The 22,501-nt window shown below is 46.5% G+C and overlaps 3 protein-coding genes and 1 long non-coding RNA gene across 7 annotated transcripts; 1 reads left to right on the top strand and 3 right to left on the bottom strand.

Moving 5' to 3' along the window:
- Nucleotides 1-127: 127 nt before the first annotated feature.
- Nucleotides 128-3,990, bottom strand: LOC11176042 (carboxypeptidase Q). Of its 4 annotated transcripts, none has more exons than XM_061648325.1 (3): nt 2,816-3,990; nt 489-611; nt 128-425 (listed from the first exon to the last, which is right to left on the bottom strand). In XM_061648325.1, exons 1-3 carry the CDS (start codon nt 3,988-3,990, stop codon nt 278-280), a joined length of 1,446 nt encoding a protein of 481 aa, XP_061504309.1. In that variant the 3' UTR covers nt 128-277. The 4 variants fall into 4 exon arrangements, with proteins under 4 accessions (XP_061504309.1, XP_061504308.1, XP_003435792.2 ...); XM_061648324.1 differs by lacking the exon at nt 2,816-3,990 and adding an exon at nt 675-1,967; XM_003435744.2 differs by lacking the exons at nt 128-425; nt 489-611 and adding exons at nt 2,412-2,559; nt 2,624-2,746.
- Nucleotides 2,611-4,291, top strand: LOC133391849 (uncharacterized). The gene is made up of 3 exons (XR_009765304.1): nt 2,611-2,751; nt 2,820-3,154; nt 3,226-4,291. It is a non-coding gene; the product is annotated as an uncharacterized LOC133391849 (long non-coding RNA).
- Nucleotides 4,292-6,634, bottom strand: LOC1281915 (probable RNA-binding protein CG14230). Its single transcript, XM_321890.6, has 4 exons — nt 6,344-6,634; nt 5,343-6,273; nt 4,767-5,275; nt 4,292-4,691 (listed from the first exon to the last, which is right to left on the bottom strand). The coding sequence occupies exons 1-4, from the start codon at nt 6,537-6,539 to the stop codon at nt 4,465-4,467; spliced, it is 1,863 nt and encodes a 620-aa protein (XP_321890.6). The 5' UTR covers nt 6,540-6,634; the 3' UTR covers nt 4,292-4,464.
- A 4,850-nt stretch (nt 6,635-11,484) lies between these two features.
- Nucleotides 11,485-21,805, bottom strand: LOC3290450 (uncharacterized). The gene is made up of 3 exons (XM_061648327.1): nt 21,023-21,805; nt 12,277-12,726; nt 11,485-12,193 (listed from the first exon to the last, which is right to left on the bottom strand). Exons 1-3 carry the CDS (start codon nt 21,239-21,241, stop codon nt 11,663-11,665), a joined length of 1,200 nt encoding a protein of 399 aa, XP_061504311.1. The 5' UTR covers nt 21,242-21,805; the 3' UTR covers nt 11,485-11,662.
- Nucleotides 21,806-22,501: the final 696 nt, after the last annotated feature.

The following is a 22,501-nucleotide window of genomic DNA, read 5'->3' as shown; positions in this document are numbered from 1 at the left end:
ACACAGCCTACTTATCGCTAATAGGGCCAGCCGCCACTTCACGATGGCGATAAAGCAAATAATAAACAAAGCGTCTGAAGCGCGCACGCATCCCACGGAGACGTTAGAAAAGGAAGGGTTACACACATTCTCTCTTTTCGATCAGCCGTCCATAGTTTATTTACCTCGACAGTTGCTGTGATGCTGAAGGCAATGCGTGGAATGGCATTTTTTTTCTCGAAATTTTAACATCCGGAACTGATTTGTCAATTTCAACAATAAATTTCGTTATTTCTGGTTATTGAAAGCCGTAACTAGTGACATTTTTCGGAATATCGATGCTCAGGTCGGCGATCACGTAAGCAGTAGCCGCCCAAAGCGCAGTTATTCTATCCAAAGCCGCTGGATCTTCTAACTCGATCGTGTCCCCCTCAGTGTGGTGATACCTGCAAAATATTCAGATAGTACAATACATTTCCATGCTTCAGGTCGGACTATGCAATACTTACCAAAAGTAGTTTTCATTCTTGTTTCGCAAGGAAACGCCTGGAAATCCCCTTCTAACCCAATTTCCGATGTCTGATCCGACAGATCCTTCGGTGAATGTGAATTCGTTGTAGCCAGTCATCAATCTAGCGATGGTGGGATTACTGTTTAGTTACTTTTTTTAAACATAAAATTAATTACACACATACTTAGCAATTTCAGCAAAAATACACTGAGCATCACTGTTGCCAGAGAAGTCGAGACCAGTGGGTTCAAATGTTCCAGAATCTGACTCGAAGAACACGTTGAACTCGTCCTTCTCACCGTCGGAATGCTGTCTTTCATATTCACTCGCTCCCTCCAAGTACTGTTCCTCCGCCGTCCAGTAAATGGCTCGAATAGTGCGTCGTGGTCTAAGTCCCATCGCTTTCAGGAATGTCACGGCTTTCCAAGAGACAAATACGCCACCAGCATCATCCGAAGCACCAGTACCCACGTCCCAGCTGTCCATGTGACCGGATACGACCACTACGGAGGTGTTCTTGAAGGTATGTCCCTCTAGCTCGCCAATTGTGTTTCGCGATATCGTTGGATCGAGATTCATGGCATCCATTTTCAGATGAATTATCATCTTATCTCCTCGTCGGTACTTGCGCAAGAGCAACATGGCATCTTCTACCGTTATAGCTGCAGCAGGAATACGCCGCACTTCCGGATTGTATTCAAGCGTTCCAGTGTGAGGCGTTCCGATAGAGAAAGGAGTCATCGAACGTATCAGCACTGCTGCAGCGCCTTTCTTTGCCGCCACTGAGGGAGAGTCATATCGATACCGACCAGTCGGCCCATAGCCAACCCATGCTGGAGCAAATACTACAATTTTTCCCTCCACTTGGTCTGCAGTGAAGTTTTCAAACTCTTCAAACGATTCCACCGCGATCACTTCTGCCCGGATGCCTTCTGGTGCAGTTCCAACTGATTTTCCAAGTCCCAGCATGGGTAATTTCTTCTGGAATGGTTCTACCAGCTCTGCCCATTCTCGTCCGCGTTGCCAGTGTGATACGATGGCTTCCTCGGTATGCACATTGTCGAGTCCTTCTGCGATCATTTCCTGCACAGCGAAGTCGATCGCATCCTCCAATTGCTTCGATCCAGTGAGCCGTGGTCCAAACCGATCCGTAAACTCCAGCAAACTCTGCCAAGTCTTGCCCGCATACTCACCAGAAACGATGTGCTGGAAGATCGAATCCACTACCGGCTGATATTGAGCGATTTCTTCCCGTAGTCCAGGAGGGAGTTCACATTCGTTAGGATCTGCTGTTGCGAGATTGATTGAGATGAGTATTGCGCAAAGCGCGCTGAGAAATTCTAACTTCATCCAAAGCATGGTGGAAAACGAATGACCGCAGGTGCTCGAGAATGACGAAGGTGATAGTGCCTCTTGTAACTTATCAGGCTATGCTGCATGAATACACTGAAATGTGACAAGATAAAGTTACTTGCTGAAGATAATAAGGAATTTGAATGTATCAACAGGTACTCAATAACCATGTCTAATCAAAAGTGCCTGATCTTCTCTATCTATAGGCTCTTCAATCAAAAGGCTTTGTAGACTGTTGATTGAAAAGTGTCTAATGCATTCGCATTGTTGCTTCGCAGCCGTATGATGAGTTCAGTATTTATAAGCTAATCGATCGTACGATATTCGCGTTGTTCTCTTCAAGTTACTTCCATTCTTTGGCATATTGTTGGAGTCATCTCATACACATGCCAAGTCTTTCTACTGGAAGATTTCTGGATGTTCAGATGGTTTAACAAAAAGGGATCTTTATGAAATATCTATTTGTTTAATATTCCACTTCGTAATTGAAAAACATAACGTTCAATCACTAACGTTTTTAAGACTATATAATTCTGATGTGACGATCTGTTTGTTTTAAATGATGTCGTTATTTTGGTTTGTAATCCGTTACATCTTTTGGAATATCGATGCTTAAGTCAGCAATCACATACGCAGTAGCAGCCCACAACGCAGTACTTCTATCCAAATCATGAGGATCTTCCAACTCCATCGTATCGCCCTCAGAGTGATGATACCTATTGAACAGGGCAAATGCATTTTTGTTTTATGATTTTATAGTATGTTAAATTAAAGCCTTACCAAAAGTAATTTTCGTTTTTGTTTCGCAAGGAAACACCTGGAAATCCTCTTCTTTCCCAGTTTCCAATATCTGATCCAACAGTTCCTTCGGTATATGTGAAATCGTTGAAGCCCGGCATCAATCTAAAGTAAGTGATCAATCATTTATAACGATCCAATATACCTTTTCAAGCCTAATCAATAGAAACATACTTAGCAATTTCAGCAAAGATACAGTGGGCATCACTGTTACCGGAGAAATCAAGACCAGTGGGTTTAAATGTTCCAGAATCTGACTCGAAGAACACGTTGAACTCGTCCTTCTCGTCCTCGGAATGTTGTTTCTCATACTCATCGGCACCTTCTAGACCTGTCTCTTCCGCCGTCCAGTAAATGGCTCGAATAGTGCGTCGCGGCCTAAGTCCCATTGCTTTCAGGAATGTCACTGCTTTCCACGAAATAAATACCCCACCAGCATCGTCCATCGCGCCAGTTCCAACGTCCCAGCTGTCCATGTGACCGGATACGACCACTACGGAGGTGTTCTTGAAAGTATGGCCCTCTAGCTCGCCAATCGTGTTTCGCGATATCGTTGGATCGAGATTCATGGCATTCATTTTCAGATGAATTATCATCTTATCTCCTCGTCGGTACTTGCGCAAGAGCAACATGGCATCTTCTACCGTTATAGCTGCAGCAGGAATACGGCGCACTTCCGGATCATATGAAAGCGATCCAGTGTGAGGCGTTCCGATAGAGAAAGGAGTCATTGAACGTACCAGCACGGCTGCAGCGCCCTTCTTTGCTGCTACTGATGCTGATTCGGATCGATATTGAACAGTCGCTCCGTACCCAGCCCATGCGGGAACAAAAACTACAATTTTTCCCTCCACTTGGTCTGCAGTGAAGTTTTCAAACTCTTCAAACGATTCCACCGCAATCACTTCTGCCCGGATGCCTTCTGGTGCAGTTCCAACTGATTTTCCAAGTCCCAGCATGGGTAATTTCTTCTGGAATGGTTCTACCAGCTCTGCCCATTCACGGCCGCGTTGCCAGTGTGATACGATGGCTTCCTCGGTATGAACATTGTCAAGCCCTTCTGCGACCATTTCTTGTACTGCGAAGTCGATCGCATCCTCCAGTTGCTTCGATCCAGTGAGCCGTGGTCCAAACCGATCCGTAAACTCCAGCAAACTCTGCCAAGTCTTGCCCGCATACTCACCAGATACGATGTGTTGGAAGATCGAATCCACTACCGGCTGATATTGTGCAATCTCTTCCCGTAGTCCAGGAGGGAGTTCACATTCGTTAGGATCTGCTGTTACGAGATTGATTGAGACGAGTATTGCGCATAGCGCGCCAAAAAATGCCAACCGCTCTCGAAGCATGATGGTTAACGAATGAGCGAATGCGTCTGAACGATTGACCTACTTCACTGCCCTTTCTGGTGGGGTGTACAGTTGCCAAATAGACGTAGAAAGGTGATTGTATCACTACGAATTCAAAGCATAACCTCGAGGAGAGTAAAATTAGATGATACGACTATTCAATCGGTTGCGTTCCTGGACTGGTTTCCGTGTGTTTGTGACTGTTCAAAGCTGATATTTCTTTTCGTTTCCTTAGCCTCTGAACAAAGACGACAATGTATATGATAGAATAAAATCCATCACACCGAAAGATAACACCAAATTTGAATGCTTTTGAAATGTTATGTTTAATCTATGAATCTTCACTATCGATTCGCACTTCAATCAAATTGGTATTTTGATAACGTTCATTGCAGGGTGCTGTGCTTTTGTTGCTGTTAACTGAATGTTATGGTCATTTTTAGATAGCGAAATTAAATTACAGGAAACGATTCGCTACTTCACCTTGTTCATCTTGCCCCGCTTTACCGTACTTTTCATTTTAAGCCGCTTAAGACCTAGTTTCGATTCTTTGTGAACAAATTTACTTTCGCGTTGTCGTCGTTTTTTGTACAATTGGCGAATGTTTTGCACATCAGTCTCGGTCAATCCGACTACCGCTTCCTTGGCTGATTTTAAACTGCCGTCCGTATCAGGAACGTATCCGAGAAATTCTCGGCCAGCTGTGAAATCACAGAAAATCAAAATTAGTAGCATATTAAAGTGTCATAAAATTCATAAAGTCGCATAAAACTTACCATCGAGACGTGAATCATTTGGAAGGAAGAAAAAGAAATCCTTCCATATTCCCTGTTTCGTGTAATATCCTGACCCAGTTTTGCCTGCTTTGTTCTTTTTCAGTTTTTCTTTTCCTTTCCCTTCCTTTTCACCATCGGCTTTAGTTTCGTGTTTCTTCTGTTTTTTGCGACTCTGTTCATCCTCACTATCGGAAGATTCATACCGGAACTTGGCATCACTTTTCAGCGGCTTATCGTACAGCGTTTCATCTACGTGCATCTTGCTATCGCTGGTATCGTTCGCCGTTCCAAACATGGAAAGCAAACTAAAGCCCTGCGATTGGCCGCGGGACGATAATGAGAAGCTATCGGACACATTGTAAAACTTTTGCTCAGAAACTTTAAAATCTTCCTCCCGCCGTTCTGCCTTTTTCCGGTCGGATGCTTTCACCGCTGGTTCGTGTGTTTCATTTTGGTCCGATTCTTTTTGTTGCGTAGGATCGAACCGTTGCATTTGCACGTTGTTTTTGCTATAAATACAAATAGTCACTAGTTAAGCATATGGCAGTAAAGAGCGCCCGTTTTACCAAGACTCACCTTTCAACTCGATTTTCTGCAATGATCGGTTTGCCTACCACATTGGAAAGAATCTCCAGTTGCTTTTTTCTTTCCTTGTCCTTTGCCTTCGATTGTGGCGTTTGCACTTCGGCAGATTTACCAGCATCGTCATCAAACCGCGCATCCAAACGGAAACGATTGTCCGCCTGATAGGTGGTTTGCATTTCGTACAACTTTTGGCCCTCCTCTCCAAGCATCTGCTTGCGCAAGGTGAAATTAGCCTTGAATCCATCGTCGTCCTCATCTTCCGGCCCATCAAACAGCGACAATTTCTTCTGGCCCGGTGCGTCGTCTTCATCGTCAAACGTGATCTTTTTCTTGTTGTTTGCCGTTGCACCGGCAAGAGCACTTTTGATGGCGAGCTGTTGCTGCTCGTACGCTGATTTCAAATTGTTCAGGCCTTGCTTTCGTTTTTCATCTGCTATGCGAGCTTTTTCGCCAAGTTTCTTATCCTCCGTTCGTTTCTGGTGCGGCTTTGTGCGATCAATCACTTCCGTCACCTTCCCGGTAATGGGAACGATTTTCAGTTTTCCATGCTCAATGTACGTTTCTTGGTTCCATTTTTTCACAATTTCATCTTCTTGCTTTGGTGCCTGGGATCTGCGTGCGGGTGCAGTTTGCGCACTAGATGGCTTCTCTTCTTCGCTTTCCGATTCTGAGCTCTCAGAGCAGCTGCTATCATCATCCTTGCCTAGTGTGGGTAATGTGGGTAATGTAGGAAGGCTGGCTACGGGTTCTTTTGCAACTTTTTCCTCCACAGGTTTAGTGTACGGATCTAACGACGAACTATTCTTCTTCTGTGCCTCGGCCTCCTCTCTTTCGCGCTTCAACTTCTCTAGGAAAGATTCCTTAGCTCTGGACACGTTCAAGTACGCTCCTTTGTATTGTTGTTGTTTAAACTCCTTGATGCCTGTAGAAGGAAAATAATGAACGATTATTCAATTAGCAGCTATGGTGTACGGTTAATGAGCTTTACTTACATTGCGGCACGATATGGTCCTCCGTCTGGAGGGTCACAAAACCGAACGTATCAACCGAATCGTTCAATGGGTTTGTTTTCGTTTTAATCTCTATCGCTTCCACATTGCCATATGCACTGAATTCTTGGCTCAGCTCTTGCTCACTCGTTCCCGCAGGAATGTTGCCGATAAAAAGGCGATGCGATTTTAGAATCATTTTCGTTGCCGGCGTTTCTCCAAAACGAGGCGACTGTATTTGTTTTGAAAGCACACGTGCAGTTTGGCAATTCCTCTTCTGACAGCTGCTGAGAACGAGTCAAGGTTGATATAGGTAAGATGGGACAGTGTGTTGATTATTGTTGTACTAAAAATAAAATACCAAAACTAAAATTAACTTTTAATCGTTTGTTTTGTCTTTTTCTACATATATTTGAACGTTTTGTTAAAGAAATCAGTCATCAATAAGATCTATTATTGGCCAAAAAATCAATTGATATCTCTCTTTCAAGGCAGCATTTCGTCAAGAGGATACGTGTACACAGTACTTCATTTTAGTACAAGCTTTGCTGCGTTCAACGTCCCGGAGAATCGCCAGGAAGGATGGGCACGCAAAATTTTTATGAATTTCTGCATGTACAATTGATCAATAGTAGAAAGTAATACAAAAAAGTGTCTCTATGTAATTTCCTATGGTTCTTAGAGAACAAAGCTACTGGCAGCTTCAGCTGCTTGAAAAAAACAGCTTGCATTTTTTACGACATCACACCTTCCCAAGTGATGTTCTGGTTGTGTTTGATCCGATCGTAAATGGAAATTGAAGCCAATTTTAGTGAATATCATAAAACTACAAGCCGACAGTTTTACTATTGTTGGGATCAGTTTCGGACACCTTTGCGGCAAACCGAGAGCACTGTAAAAGCAGCTGAAATGCCTGATATGTAAGTAATTTTATAAAACATTTCCTTGAACGAGTTTTGCTCTCAAAAAGCGAGAACCGTTGATTTAATTGTACGTATATTCTTTACCAACTCGTTAGATATTAAGGATTTTTCTTTTCATCAACAATTCTGGTTTACCTTCTCCGATGATTTTGTTGACCATGGCAAAAAGACACATTTGTTCGGGGCAGTGTGCGTGTGTGTGGTTAGTTATTTCCATTTGCCAGTGCATCGCCGTAGCTCGATTTTCCTTTGCTTTGCTTTCGTTCGGCCTGTCTCTTCAGTTTGACGAAGGTCCTTGGGTCGATTACCTGCATTCAACGCGGTACAGGCAACGTGCCCACGGTGACTTTAGCAGGCAGTAGGCAAAAAAGGATATCCATGGACACCCGGGATACCTTCGGAACCTTTTGTCGCATGGTTCATCATAGCCAAAACAATGATCAATGCACGGTATGGCCCCGCCCGACCCGGTCCCGGTCCCGTCCTTCGCTGAAGTGGGTGCAGGATTGTTTGTAACGGTCGGAGATCTTTGTTTGCGATTTTACTATTTCATCGGAAAGTACTTGAAGCTCCCGGGGGCCACGGTTTTTGCAGAAGGCACTCCAGCATCACTCCAGGGAGCGAATGTATTTTTTGCCCATTTGTTTTGAGGCAAATTTGTAGATGCTTCGCTGTCGGTGTTCGTTATCGGATTAGTCAGAAGTGGTAGAGGGTTGTAAAAATGTTTATCTGATGCCTCCGTTGGTGATCAACGGGTTCGTTGTCGAGGGTACAACACAACCACCAACGATCACCGGAGAGGGAATCTTCCTTTTGTGGATGTACGTAGAATAATAATAAAAAAATCGTATAAAATTGTTCGATTAAGTGTTCAATAATAGGTTTCTATAGGTTACACGAAAGAACTCGTCCCAAAATGAGCATACAGGCACACACGGTTCGCCTAAGGATGTTTTCTCTCATGACCGTTATTGTTGGCCGTCCGCTGCTGGTTTGTGATATATGCGACCCGAATCCCGAATCTATAGAATCTAAGAAATGTGAAATGAAAAATGAGCAGACAGACCCTACGGTTTCGGCTGCAGACCTTCTGGCCCCGGCCATGCATAATACCCCAGTTTCGATGCGATCCTTCCCAATCCCGGGGTCCTTTAGAGATCTGTTTTGTGTTGTTTTCATACTCGATCCACTCCATTTCTCGTTCATTTCAGTTTAGGATGGCTTTTGTAAAATGGGAGAAAAAATACGGGCTACCATCACCAGCACAATAGAAAATACGCTCCGAAGTGATCCTTCAGCGTGCAGCGTGTTATTCCCTGCGTTACGGGTTGCATTCAATTCGAATGAAAGATGTTTTAAAAGTCTATTAAGCAACACAAAGCTTTCTTCGGTTCGATTGTGTTAGGAATACATGGCCGGTACGCCAAGGGATGCTTGCCATCGCTCCGTCTGTCGACTGTTGTTTGGGGTAGACCTCATGGGGAGCAAACCGACACACGGAGGTGGTGTGCGTACGAGTGCAGTGCAGCAGCGTGTAAGAACTGTTTCTTCATCATAAGCCACTTTACGACCATTGATGGGTGAAGGACTTTGCTTCCTGCTGCTCTTACACTTTCAATACCTCCCTCGCGTAGTGCCAGGGATGAAATTGTTACTCGAAGGCCAAAGAAAGACAGAGAGCGGGGAACACAAGAATAAGCAACACCTTAACGGCAAATATGGTACATGTTTCTCACACATGGAACAATCTTCAGTCCCCATAAGCTCGGCACAAATCTTCCTTTCGCTTCGAACGACGGCGATGATGGCGATGACGACGACGGACACCTCGAAATTGACAAGCGGGCGTTTAATGAAGTGACAGTCAATTATTTTTCCCGTTTTTCCTTCACAAATAGCACACGCCGAACCCAGGAACGAAGCGACGTGCGACAGAGCGCAGAATTCATTTCCAAAATCCCCACCGGGACCGGGCGAACGCGGCGCGCTACCCCGTATAATATTGTTGACGCGTCGTTTCGTGGCAAAGTTTTTCCTTGCCACCACCAAATGATGTTATCTTGTGATGTATATGCTTTCTTTCCACGGCGATGTTGTTCGAAGGTTTATCTGCCTGTGCCTTCTCTCCGCATACGGGTGTGCATTTCCCCAGTGAGGTATTGGTCCCCTTTTTTTTGGGTAGCAGTGTAGGGATGATAATGATGTCTTCATCACACGTTCTGACAGCTTTGCAAGATGAAGGAAAAATCATTTTTGTCAGTAAATCCATTGTTCGTTACTGGACACACAAAGAAAAGAAACTATTGGCACGGCATGGTCTGCGTAATTGCGTAAAGAAGAGAAGCGCAAAGTTTGTTATTCAAATTAAGATCGTATTCCCGTTCCTAATGAGGTCTGCCAAACATACGGTGGGACGTTTCTAGGAATCACGATTACGGATGGACATGCGGGAGTCATAGTCAGACAGCAGGAGTGTCCTTCCTACACGAAGGCTGCATTGCAGGACTAATTCCGTGTGACAATCCGTGTGTGTTACAATACGATCTCGCTATGATCGTTCTCTTCATCATTTTTTCTCCAACATCTGCTTTTTGTTTGACACGGTTTCGGCCCGATGAGGCGGTCGGGAACGGGTCCTTCCACATGTTCGCTCTTCAAGGGAAAACATTAACCTATTAACTGCGTACTGCGCCACATCGCATCGAAGGTTACAGGCGACCGAACCGGCATGGTGGGAACCAGCATCTCGAGAAAGAGATGGGATCCAGTGGACAAGCGGCTGCTAGTCGTGCTAGTTACGCCGCATTGATTTAATTTACGACAATATGCAGATGTTTTTTTGTTTCTTCTCGAGGTCTGCTCCTTCCATTCTGTGGGTTATCTTTTTTTCCCGCCCGTTTCTAAACTGTATGCTCATTTGGTGTTTCTTGCGGTACAAATGTTTCGTTCTGTGTATGTTTTTTTGGTTTTTATTCTACTCTTCCCGCAGTACGTAAAGTTTCCGTTTTAGAAGGCTCGACCAGCGCGACCCTGAAATATGAAACTCTCTCCTCCTCTTCTTCTTCACTCACTGGCCTAGGAACCTTTACACTCCCATGATCCGTGGCCCGCAATTGACTGTGGCGAGCGAACCAAAGAATTTATGTGTGAAATCCATGATTTTCTCGTGGTTTTACAAATGTACGGTTCGTGGTGGCTTTTTCGGGTTCAAGTGGTATGCCGGAAAGTGCAGCAACAATCAACCACTCGACACAGAGTGGTTACTAATTAAAGTTTGATCACATCCACTTCACTCCGCCGGATGCGTGTGAATGCATCTCGCTGCTCTCCCCGGGATGTTGTTTCTATGTTTCCGGTTTTAGCATTTACTCGGAATTGTTGAAAAAAAAGGAATTAATTACTATCCCGACGGAGAAAATTAGTCCCATGGTGGTTCACTCAAGCCCGTACGAGTTCATCTCAAACTCCCCCATCAATCGCGTTGCCTTTCGTGGTCATTGGCAGTCATCCCGTTGCATCATTATTACATCTTGCTTGTAATGTTCGCCGGACCACAACATGGTGTCCCCTAAGGCAACAAAAGAAAAGCCAACCCACATAATCTATCTATCGACAAATTTCATCACAAAACCAAACGCCGGCCGGCTGCGCGTGTTGCCGCGGCCAATTACATCCATCGTGCAGTGTTTCGGCTGATCGTAGGACGCATCGCAGTGCTCATTCTGCTACCTGCTGCGTCCTCCGCACCGGAAACTGGGCCTGAAGGTTGGCCCGTTTCGCCAGCCGAGTGGATGATTAGGATAGGAAATTATCGAGCGGAGAGAGGTCGCATCGCACCCATAATGACATGGTTTGTGTTGATTTTTATTGCTCTGCATGCATGGGTGAAGGTGCCGACGATGAGCGGGAGGATGAGCGGCCCTGATAACAACGGATCGATTGGATAGGAAAAAGCATTTAAAGAAGGCGGCACCAGACAACCACGGCGGCGGCGGCGGCGGCGGTGGCGCAGCTTTGTGCGTGCGTGGGCACGGTTCCGGGCCCCTGTCCTTCCTTCAATGTCCATAATGAGGCTCACGGAGCGAAGAACGAAGAACAGGCTCCAGTGACCTTTCCATCCATAGGTTCCATCCGTATGTTTTCGGATTCATAACCTGCAATTAAGAATCTATGCGTGCGCCTTTTCGACGTTGACCCGCCCCGGAGAAACGTAGGCCGCGGTTTAATGTTGTAACTTTTATAGAATAATTTATTTCTCATCTCATAATTATAGACTTACGCAGTAAATGGGAGGAGGAAAAAGGGATAACAAAAATAGCGCATTGAAAAGTGACTGAACTAAACCTAACAGAATGGTTTTGGTAAATGCTGCTGCTGCTGCTGCGGCTCCCTTTGGCGGCTAATGATGCTGCACCACCTTGGCCAGATCGAACACGGTTTCGTAGTCGTCGTCAAACTTGGTCTTTACCACCAGGTTGACCGGCCGCGGTACGGCAAGCGGCACGGGCAGCGCTTCCGGCATCACTGAATGATGCACAATCAGGGCACGGAGCGAGCTGAACTCCTTCTGGAAGCCTTTGATCTTGTATCCTTCCGTGGGCGTGCGTACGATGAGGTAGTGTGCAATCCGCGGTCCCGATCCTGGCGGGACGCGCAGCGATAACGCGTAACAGTCGGGCTGGGTTGTGCTTTTGCGCACCAGGAAGCTGCCGGGCAGTTTGTCCGCCAGCAGCTGCAGGGACAGGCTTCGAGGCAGGTTTTCGTGGTACCAGCATTCATCCAGCAGCCGGCGATACTCCCGCTCCTGCTCAAGATCGCTCTGGATTGTGCCGGTAACGGTGGCTGTCTGTTCCCGGTGTAGCACGAGCGTACTGTCTTCCTTCTCGTTCGAGACAGCGGACTGCAGCATGTTGATGGCGATCTTTTTGATCTGAAGGAAGGAGAAGATCACAAATTAGTTCCAACAAGATCTTCCAGTGAGAGCTACTCGTGATCGTGTCGTGATCTACTTACAAAGGCAGGCTTTTCGACGCACTTGGCCAGGTTGACATCGTACTCGAGATCACGGTGCTGCTTCTCTAGCAGTGTCTTGATCTCGCGATAGTCGGCAGCATTCGGCGAACGGAGTGCGGCCGGCATTCGATGACTTCTCGGGAGGTGGTTGTGCTGCTGCTGGTGCTCCTTGCACGACTGCGGGCTGGCGTGAATGGAGTTGCGTTTCAGGATGCGCTTGATGCACTTGTAGATTCGCGTTTTGCAGTTGATCTTTCGCTTGCTGTCGATCGCGAACTTTCCACTCAGCAGCTTAAAGTTGGACGAAGGCGACGAAGGCTGGACGGTAACGTGTGCAGAAGGCGATTTGGGCGGAACGGTCTCGGGCAGGGCAGACTTTCCCGACAGGCCGCCAACGATGAGCATGAAATTGCTACGAGGTCGTTTCTGGTCCGATGTCGTTGTGTTAACCTGGTGAGAAAAGGTAAAATCGGAGGTTTGCAGGATTAGCAACTTTGGAGTGATGTTCGGGTGATTTTTGGGAATGTTTGCCAAACTGATCAACACACTATTAGATGTATTGAAAGAGGATAAGGTAAAAGGCAAAAGAACGGAACCACCCCAAAGACTGGAAAAAGGGTGTTCTGATTGACAAATCTTTTGACTTGAAAGGGATCTTGTCTTTACTGAAACTGTCACAACATCTTCCAAAGAAGGGCAATGCCTCTCCGCTCCGATCGAGGGAAAAGGGCGTCAATATAGCTGGAAACCATTGGAAAGGCAATGTTTTCGCAATTCGAGAGTAACCGGAGGGAGGGAGAAGAAAAAAAGGAAACATCCTCATCGTGTTCTGTTGCCGGATGCATTTCCCTTGCGAGGACTACGATGCTCGACCCATGGCGCAGTGAATTTATTGTTGTTTGCTTACTTTTTCCGGGCGCTTTTGGAAACCGGATCTAATTTTTGAAGTGTGTCCTCCGAAATTGAATCATTTGCAGACGAAAGACACTCGCACAAAGGCGAGCGTTTGTGTATTACAGCAGCAAACGCATAAGGGGTAGCTGAAGGTAAGCATCTAGGCTAGAAGAAACGGGACATTCTGAGGGGCGTACATTGGATTGCTGGGGATGTGCCGTCGGTCGTAGCATGATTTGAACATGAGCATAAGAACCGAGCAAGCAGGAAAAGGAGCACGGGGGAAACTAAAAACAACACTCAAGACAATCAACCACGATCGGCAGCATTCTTCGGCATGTGAAAGTATGAATGTGCACCAAAGGGGGAAAAGAACCACAGCCACAAGTGAGAGAAGAGAGAAATTCCTCGTCCCCGACGTTGTCGCCGTTGTCGCTGGTACGTGAAATGCATATCGAACGATATTTGATGACGGTGTGGCGTCTTGTTCGCGGTAGGCCCGGCTGTTTGTTCAACTAAAATGGGTAGGGACCCATCTGTGTGTGCGTGCGTGCGTGTGGTGGACGCGGTAAATAAATAACAATATTCCGGACGATACTTCTGGCGCGTTGGAAAATTGAGAAGCGCACCCGCGCGAAGGAGGAAACGTCTTTAACAATTGAACCAAACAACAACAAAAAAGAGGATAGAAAACGGTCCTGGCGGAAGGTGTGGATGGGAGACATTCGCGCGCGCATTGTATTACCGGGGCTGTGGCAGTGGCATCAAAAGAGAAAATCGAACCACAAACCCCCCTCCGAATCGTATCAAATTCACAACATTCATTCAACGTCCTTTTGCCAAATGGAGGGCACAACATGGAGAGAAATTCGTCCCGAAATTCGTATCGTATCGAATCGATTCCAACATGCGTACGATAATTGAAGAAGAATGGTCCTTTTTCCCTCCACGGTCCCTTGGCAGATCGTTTGCTTCCGCCGGTCGTCGCCTACTGCGAATCTTTCAAGTGGGCTCTTCATTGTTCTGCGAGGCACAGCTGTGGTCCTAGAGCTGCTGCACTAATGGAAATGCTGCTGCTGGAACCCTTCTCAAGTGAGGTCCCCCTAGAAACGGGCAGGCACTCTAGATCGTCTCGCGTTGCTTCGTCGTTATTTGAACGATTTTCAAATCGTATCCCATCATCCGCACTGCCCTTGCTGTTTCCTAAACGAGCCCGTCGCTCCAGGTACATACAGTGGTCGGGTTCGAGACAATGGAAAAGGGGATATTTCACCAAAATAACATTCAAACACGGCAGGCAACCACCAGCAGCAGCAGCAACAGAGGGAAGTAAGCAGCTAATAATGACCCCGGATAAAATGTTATTCTTAAATTAAATGCATCATGGTTGGGTCGGTCTGGTCGGTCTCGTCGGTCTGTCGGTCGGTCGGGAAGTGCGGTATGTTTGGCCACGAGTTAATCGAATGGCTAATACAATTAAGTACTGTTTTCAAAACATTTCCTCCCTCTGCCTTCCCGGTTTCTGCGCACTAGCACGCTGGTATTTTTATTTCTGTTTTGCATTTGTTGTTTTTTCGCTCGGTTGGCGGGGGGCGTGGTGGTAGTGTTTCCTTGTTGTTTCCTTCCTCCCATCCTCCTCCAGCGAGCATAGTCGCCATCATCGGGGAAAGTGGCCGTTTTTCCCGAGAGGAACGTCAGGCTTGTGCTGACAGGCTTGTGAGTGACTGTACGTCAGCAACAGCGCCAGAGCGTCAGCATTTTTCCGTCAGCAGTAGTAGCTGGTAGGCTGGGTTTAATTTGGCGTACGCCATGGACAGATTTTTCGTCAAGTCACCGCACCATCATCAACTCTTGGTCGGTTTTAAGGCTTCGGGGAGAGTCCGTCAGAGTGTTGCGGATGCCCACCGACGCAAAGACGCAAGAGACAAATTGTATCCAATATGCGTTGGCAAACGGGGCACTACGAGCACCACCCGCATCGTGCATATTTGATGGCGAACAACTCTCCCGGCTGTACGACTGCCACGTGGCGATGTGATTTCACGTCCCGGAATTGGGCGGTTCCCCAGAGAAATAGACTTCAAATTACATTCTCGTTCGAATCCCGGTCACTACCATGGTGGTGAATTAGTACGGTTTCGCCAGCACTCCCCGAGCGTGGAAATATGCCAATTCTCGGGGTTGCCACTCTGTATGTGTTACCAAGGGTTACCAAAGGTGCGAGGGCGCGCGATGCACATTGATTCAAGTGTGCCATGCATGCGGCGATTGCATTATTTGTTTATCGTTCGTTCCAATCGCCTCCAGAAGTGGGCTGGGGAGACTAATCGGACAAGATGGTAATGTGCTTCCTGCTTTCGGTAGATTGGTTTTCAGCTACTAGCCGATCGTCGGCTCTGTTTACATTCGTATGATGCGTGGTGGGGGTGAACACTGCTTCCCTTTGATGATCACACGACTCGAGAGGGCGTCGAAGATGTTACAGACACACAAAAAACAACACCGAAAAGCTGTCAAACGTCTTTGAGTGGCACTGGGTCAGGGGAGGGGAGGGGGTGTTCGAATGCAATCTGAAGCTAACCTCGTTTCCCGCATAACTGTGGAAGTGTTTTTTTCCCTTCGATTGTCGATTGAACTGTTTTAAAAATAGTTCACGATCACGCCGTACTTCAATGAAGCTTGGTTTAGAACCAGCGAGGCCGCGAGTATGCGCTTTTTAAGAAAACGATCGTAATATATCATCCACACACAACACACGCATGGATTGGTCGGTGGGGTGCGCGTTAAAACATTTGTTCCAATTTAAATGCGCTCGATTGGCACTGACTCTCTCTCCGGGCTGCACTGGCTGCTGCAGCATGTTTTTGCTTTATCGCATCTCGGTGGCATTCGACTGGCCGCCCTGGCAGTCAATTAAAAAAACGAGCGATGCCCATCAAGATGCCGCGAGTTCAGAATATGGTTGGTTGGTTTCTTCCTTCTTTTTTGCTTCCAAGAAACATCTTCCAATGTCTTGCCAAGCCAAGTGTGTAAGATGTTAAGTGGTTATCTTAATTCCTTCGCCATAAATTCATACGCCTCGCCCCGGTTTCTAATCGCGCACAACAAACGCCACAACTGACGTCGCGTAGCCGTGTCTCTGTGGCGCGTCGTTCTGTGGAGAATGTGGAGCATGCCGGGCTCGCGCGCTCCGCTAGATTGGCCTCTTAAACCAAATCGAATAATTTATTGCATCGTGAAGATAAACAATTTCTTTTCGACACCCCTGCGATGTCATCGGAAATGCTCGCCCGCTCGCTCGCGCCTTTCAGCCATTCCACGGGGCGGTTTTAAAAGCATGTGCAGCGGGTAGTGCGTTTAGAAGATGCACCACTTCCAAAACGGACCCAGAAAGAAAAAAATGTCTACTAAAAGTCTACGATAAGTCGCGCAGCGCTTTGGTAGGATTGATTGAGGACGGAGGGGCTGCCCATATTGGTGTGTAAAAAGAAAGTGTCAACGGACAAGTTGAGCTATAAATTAGCTCCCAAAAAACATTATCACTCCGTGGTAAAACAAGCCAACGATAGGGAATAATAGGAGAAGGTGCAGGAAAAAAAATCCCAACCCCGAGGTGACAACCGCAATCGAGCCAGATACTGGCGCGTGAGGTTTGTCCGTTTTCGGATTCCATTTGAAGTTTTCGGGCAGGGTCGTAAAATATATCCCGGCTAGAAAACGCATGAAACGTCGTTTGATGATGCGATGTGTCCTTAACGGAAGGGATGGATCGATCGAAGGGTAGCGGAGGTGGACGTTCCTTCCCTCTTGTTGTAGCCCTTCGTTGCTCATCCAACGCCTCACAAAGATCTAATCAACTTGTTCCTCCGATCCTTCTCAAAACATCCCAAACGAAGGCCATGGCCGTAGATAGCGCGGAGTGTCGGAGTGATGGTGAATGTTATCTAAGAATTTTAATTATGCGAAGTCGTAAACTGTCACCTACGACGTAACCAATAGAACAATTTGTCAGACATCACACACACACACACACACACGCCCGCAGAGTCGCACACCCAAGAGTGCACCAGGCACTCCGCTGTGTTGGCCGTCGAACGCATACGAAGCGCATCAACGCGCTTATCTGAGTTACGGTTCAATAGGGGTATGAGTCAACCACAGATACCACAGAACAATTTGATAGTGCGAAGGTAGGTGTGTTGAACGTGGTCGTACGGTGGATTGGGACTGTTTGATTTTACAGATGGGTTAGCGATGATAGCGTCCTGTGGGATGACTGTTAACACACCCAGGGGCCTGTTGCGGGAAGGCCTGTGCTTGGGACCTATTCCTAGCTTTTATGCTCTACCCTAACCTTAGCGAGATGACTAAGCATTCTTTTCCTGCGATGAGGCTTTGTAAATCCCTTTCGAATCAAAATTGGGCATCGAAAAGAAATTGGCATCCCCGAATTGGGAACTCCCGATCCCGAGTTTAATTCCAGCCGTACCATCCTTCCCTCCAGGATTCCACGACGATGGAGATCCACTCTAAAGCCTCTAAAAAGGACACCTCATCGAATTTGGAAAAAAGGACGATCGTTAAATTTTATGGATTATTTCACCATTACACTTTCCTTCATTTTGCTTTCTCCCCTTCCCCCCACACTATTAGCTCCTATTGCCTCACTATGTACCTGTTTCGCCGGGTCCGGTCATAAAATCAAAGTCCCAAAACCTGCGCATCCCGTCCTCCCAATCGCCTGTGTGTCGGAAAATGACAATAGCTTTAAAATTGAAATCGAAAACCCGATCGAACGGAAAGAACGACGGTTGTTGAGCTGATTTGAAGCAGGGGGGGGACTTCGAGTTTTTACGACAATGCGCTGTATAGGCCATAAATTATACGTAAAGAATTCGTTACGCTAATCGACGTACCATTGGGCGGACATTTTTATTCCACCTTGCTGTGCGTTGCTCTGGAGGAAGAGTGAGCGACTGTCCAGCGGATTAGGCATTTACACGAAGCGACATCGAAACGCTTTTTCCCAAAGGTGGCAAAGGATGGGAAGAAATTGTGACTTTGCCATTGTTACACCGTTCCGTCCTGGGCGCGCTATTGTGTGGACACTGCATTTTTGTGGACACAGGTTTAGGACACATTCAAGGGGCGACCTCTGTACCACACGTCAGCTAACGTTAAGAGGCAACGAAAATGGAAGACTTCATCAGCTTTCCGTAACCAAGGTGTAGAAGGGCTGTACATGGTTGTACATGTAAATTGAGCTTCTTCTATTACGTTGCCTAGGAACGTCGCTGTCGTCGTCGGCTTCGTCGTCCCGTAAGTCTAGCATAAGATGTCGAACCCTTCACCTGGGACTTCTTCGGGCGGTGGTGTGTACGGTGTATGTAAAGCTTTACGTAATGTACAGACCGAGCATAAGTCCCTGCTCCGACTTCCATCGACTGCTTGGCCCCGTTGCTTGTGCGTCTATTTCGGAAAATGACAAGAAGAACGACCACAACACCATGCGCACGTGCATATGTGTGTGAGTGTCTGTGTGAAAGTCAATTTCCTTCCCGTGTGTACGCGTGGCGCATGTAAGGAGGAGTCATGGCATGGTGAAGCGTTAAATTTTTCCATTAAATTAAATTAGAAAAATATTGTCACACCAAAACACGCACCACTCCGTGACAGGTGACTGCAAGACTGGAAGGCTCTGGCTGGCGGGAGAGTACAGGGTCGGGCAGCAGTGGCCATAGCGACAGCGAGACATTCATTTCTCCCGGAAGGCTTCCAAGAACGCCAACGTCAAGGAATGTCAAGGGAAACGGCTACGTGGCAGTATGTACAGCCAGCCAGCCAGCCAGCAACATGCGATGGTCCTTTTGCACCGCACCGCACCGCCCAACCACCGATGGACCTTCATTCCAATTCATCTGGCGTACAAATTTGTTTATTGATGCGTGATTTTATCCACATCGAGTTTATTGCTTCACCCGCGTGGGGTGGCGTTGTCTTGGCGCGCAGACACGCACACACACGGAACAACGAGCGCGCACGATTCTTGATCGATTGAAATTGATTCAATTAACCTGCCCAGACGATGGCTTTTTGGCATCGTTTATGATCGGCTCTTAAGCGGGGGGATTGAGTTTTATTGGACGCATCGAATTAAATTCCCATTCGGACACACGACCCTCTGAGGACGGAAGACGGAGGGGGTGAAATCAATGAATCGATGGTGTACCCCCCAAACCACGAACCAACTTCAGCTCTATCTATCGTTTCATCCTTTCTTCCGCAAATCGGTAGGATGATTTGACACTTTTGCTTTCCCTGAGCTGAGTTTCCCTTTTTTCTCGGGGAACCTCATCACAAAAGCCATTTCTTAGCAAACAAACGAGGAAGGAGCAAAACCGATTCCCTTCAAAAAATGATAAATCACATCTAGTGGCGATAGAACGGGGGGAGGGGAAAAAGGTTGTCAGAGGACGAGGACGAAGTATCTTCTTTTCAAGGAACGGCGAGCTGAGTAACCAATTCGTAGAATAAATAAACATCAAACGAATCTCTCGTTGTCCTCTTCCTCAGAGCGGCAGATCCTTCTGTGGGCTTGACGCGGGGTTGAAGATGGAAAAGCAAGCAACATGGGAAAATGGGAAGCCATCCAAAAATGATGATGCTCATTTTTAATGACTGGCAATCTGGTTTCACGGGGTGGCTTCACGACGCCTATATTTGGCTTGTTTTCCTCTCTGTTATGCTAGCGCGAAATGGGTAAATGAAAATCCCTTTTGGACGAGTCGATGGGCAACCAACCTCCCTCCGTCTTGACTCAGACAAATGATCTTTGGTTGGTGGCGCAGTCGGCGGGGAGCGTACAGTTGGCATAATCCTTTTACACCATAACAAGCGCAGAAACAAAATGCTTCAATCGATACACAGTATTGCATTTTGGCGAGTTTCGAAGAGCAAAGGCATTTGATTAGAAAGGACAGACAAACAACAGCTTCTATCGATCGATTGGGAAAACTTTCCTCCAAAATTGGGAACGAAGGACGAGCGATGGCGGTGGAGAGTGTCGAAGGGAGAGAGGGAGAGTGATTGGAATTCATCCATCATCGGACAAAAGTTGCTGAGTGCATTGCAGGGCGAAAAGTGTGGATGTGGATAGTCAGCAGCAGCAATTTGCACCATTTGCAACTGTGAGTGTCTGTTGGCTCAATCGAAAGAAAAGTTTCTCTATTCTCATTAATTATTTGGGCCGATTTTGGTCCCAAAAATTCAATTACACCTTCGTCCTGTGGTGGAAGAAAAAACTTCTTTTTAGAAGACGCTTTCTTTTCTGTGGTACCACTTTATGCCTTAGTATTAAGAGCGTTAGCAGCTGGCGGTGGTGATGAAAGCACCATATCGTCCCTTTTTGAACCAACTTCCACCCAACAACGTATTCCTTTGGCTGAGGTAAGTGTGTGGTGGTAAGGCAAGTGGTATGCTTGGCGTATAATTATGAATTTTTAATTTACAACACACGGTGTGCCGCGTACCCGTACACGCTTCTCCGGGAGAGCTTGAGATGATGTTAATCTTGTGCCATGTCCAAAGCATGCGAAGAAGCTGCCTCATGGCTGGGGTCCGCACTGCACCTCAAGTGTGTATTACGGAGCAATTCAAAAAAATAAAAAAAAAACTAAAACCAACAACACACTTTAGTGTTAGAAGGACAGAATAAACACGGTGCGGCGGCACCGGCCTGAGGAGGTGTCCTGGGAGCAATGAAATAAAAGGTGAATTCTGCTAGATATAACAATGCGCGAGGGGGGTGGTGGAAAGGGAAAAGGAAAGCGAAGGTCTAAGAAAAGCTTCTTACATTTTTCATTGCGGTTCCATTCAGCTGATTGTGCAGTCGCTGCTGCTGCTGCTGATGTCTCGTTGGCGTTGTCGTCGGTGTTGTCGTTGCGGAATGGTGTACAGATTTTCCGACGAGCTTTCCCTTGGCCGGGCTGCTGCTTTCACTCTCCGGCTCGTCGCCGCACGCACCTCCGGCATTATTCAATCGCTTATACCGTAGTGCTCCGAGGCGCAACATGCTTGTAGATTGGGCTTTGTTAAGAAATGGACAAAAATCTCAACAAAAAAAACACACACATACACGTAATGCAATGCCAATTTCAATAATTCCGCACTGAAAGGACTCGCGCAAAGGACACTCTATTTTTTGCGCACACAGCCACCACACTTTATTCCACTTTATTTCTGTTTACACACGAGTGCACATTTACGCCACAAGTATCACAGGTAATTATGTGCCATTTAGTTGTTTTTTAAAACTCCACTTTCTCGAATTTCAAGGATGAAAAGCCGTTGGAAGTAGTATTTATTCCCTTGCATAGTTACGTTTTATCAACATTCACATTCGCACTGTTTCTGCCTGGCACTGTTTTTTTTTTTTTTAAGTATTCTTTCCCTTTGCCACAATTTCACTTTGCCCGACGATCGGGCGTGTAACGTTCGTTTGTGATGGGTTTCGCTCTCTCCTCGCGAGACAGCCACGTGAAACGAACGACGAACGCGTGTCCTTAAAATCCCGACGCGCAAGCAACTTTCCGTCCGTACGCAACGAGCAACAAATGCGGAATGCTTTGCGTTGGCCGACCTGGAACCGAGCTAGACGCATCGCGCGCGCCTCAGAAGCAACACATGCACGCGTTCGTCGTGTCGGTTCGGCCGGCATGACAGCCCGCGTATACAGTGCGTCAAAGAGAAACAGCGACACTGTTTACTTTATTCGAGTTTCGTTCGCATGATGAAGGACGCATAAGAAACTACATTATTGGTAAGATTTGGAATGCATTTTGGAACTGCTTAAAATATTAATTTCACGTAATTTCCTTCTAATACCTGAACAAGTAAGGGTCTTACCAGTACTTCTAAAATAGAAGATACAGGCGGTCCCCTAGATACACGGTTAATGGGGACCAAAAACGGCCAAAAAATACCACGTAAGTCAAATCTCGTAATTTTTAGTCAAAATATCACAAATTTGCGTGGAATTTTTCAAGTAAGGGGTGGTTTTAGCCACTAAATTAATTATTTGATATGTTTCTAATGAATGGAACAGTTTTAAACCTATTTAAATGGTATTTCACATTCGACCAATATGGAAATTATTTGGTATTTTACAATGGATGTGTCAAATCAGTACATTTTGCTCAAAGAACTGTCAAATTTGGAAAACCGCGTATCATCGAATCCGCGTATAAGAGGTACCGTGTATCTCGGGGACCGCCTGTATTGCAAACTAAGTTACTGTAATCTTAAAGCATTTCAGCAGCATTTTAAGGAGGTT

The sequence above is a fragment of the Anopheles gambiae genome, chromosome 2, assembly GCF_943734735.2.
Source record: "Anopheles gambiae chromosome 2, idAnoGambNW_F1_1, whole genome shotgun sequence".
NCBI lineage: Eukaryota > Metazoa > Arthropoda > Insecta > Diptera > Culicidae > Anopheles > Anopheles gambiae.
Note: the sequence above shows the minus strand (reverse complement) of the source record. Positions and strands in the feature narration are given on the sequence as shown.

Coding starts and splice junctions, on each gene's coding strand:
- LOC3290450 (XM_061648327.1), bottom strand. CDS start 21,241: ATGTTGCGCCTCGGAGCACTACGGTATAAGCGATTGAATAATGCCGGA. Junction 12,727..21,022: donor ATGGAACCGCAATGAAAAAT/GTAAGAAGCTTT, acceptor TTTTCTCACCAG/GTTAACACAACGACATCGGA. Junction 12,194..12,276: donor GCGTCGAAAAGCCTGCCTTT/GTAAGTAGATCA, acceptor TCCTTCCTTCAG/ATCAAAAAGATCGCCATCAA.
- LOC11176042 (XM_061648325.1), bottom strand. CDS start 3,990: ATGCTTCGAGAGCGGTTGGCATTTTTTGGCGCGCTATGCGCAATACTC. Junction 612..2,815: donor ATCTTTGCTGAAATTGCTAA/GTATGTTTCTAT, acceptor CACCATCGCTAG/ATTGATGACTGGCTACAACG. Junction 426..488: donor AAGAATGAAAACTACTTTTG/GTAAGTATTGCA, acceptor AATATTTTGCAG/GTATCACCACACTGAGGGGG.
- LOC1281915 (XM_321890.6), bottom strand. CDS start 6,539: ATGATTCTAAAATCGCATCGCCTTTTTATCGGCAACATTCCTGCGGGA. Junction 6,274..6,343: donor GGACCATATCGTGCCGCAAT/GTAAGTAAAGCT, acceptor TTCCTTCTACAG/GCATCAAGGAGTTTAAACAA. Junction 5,276..5,342: donor GCAGAAAATCGAGTTGAAAG/GTGAGTCTTGGT, acceptor TTGTATTTATAG/CAAAAACAACGTGCAAATGC.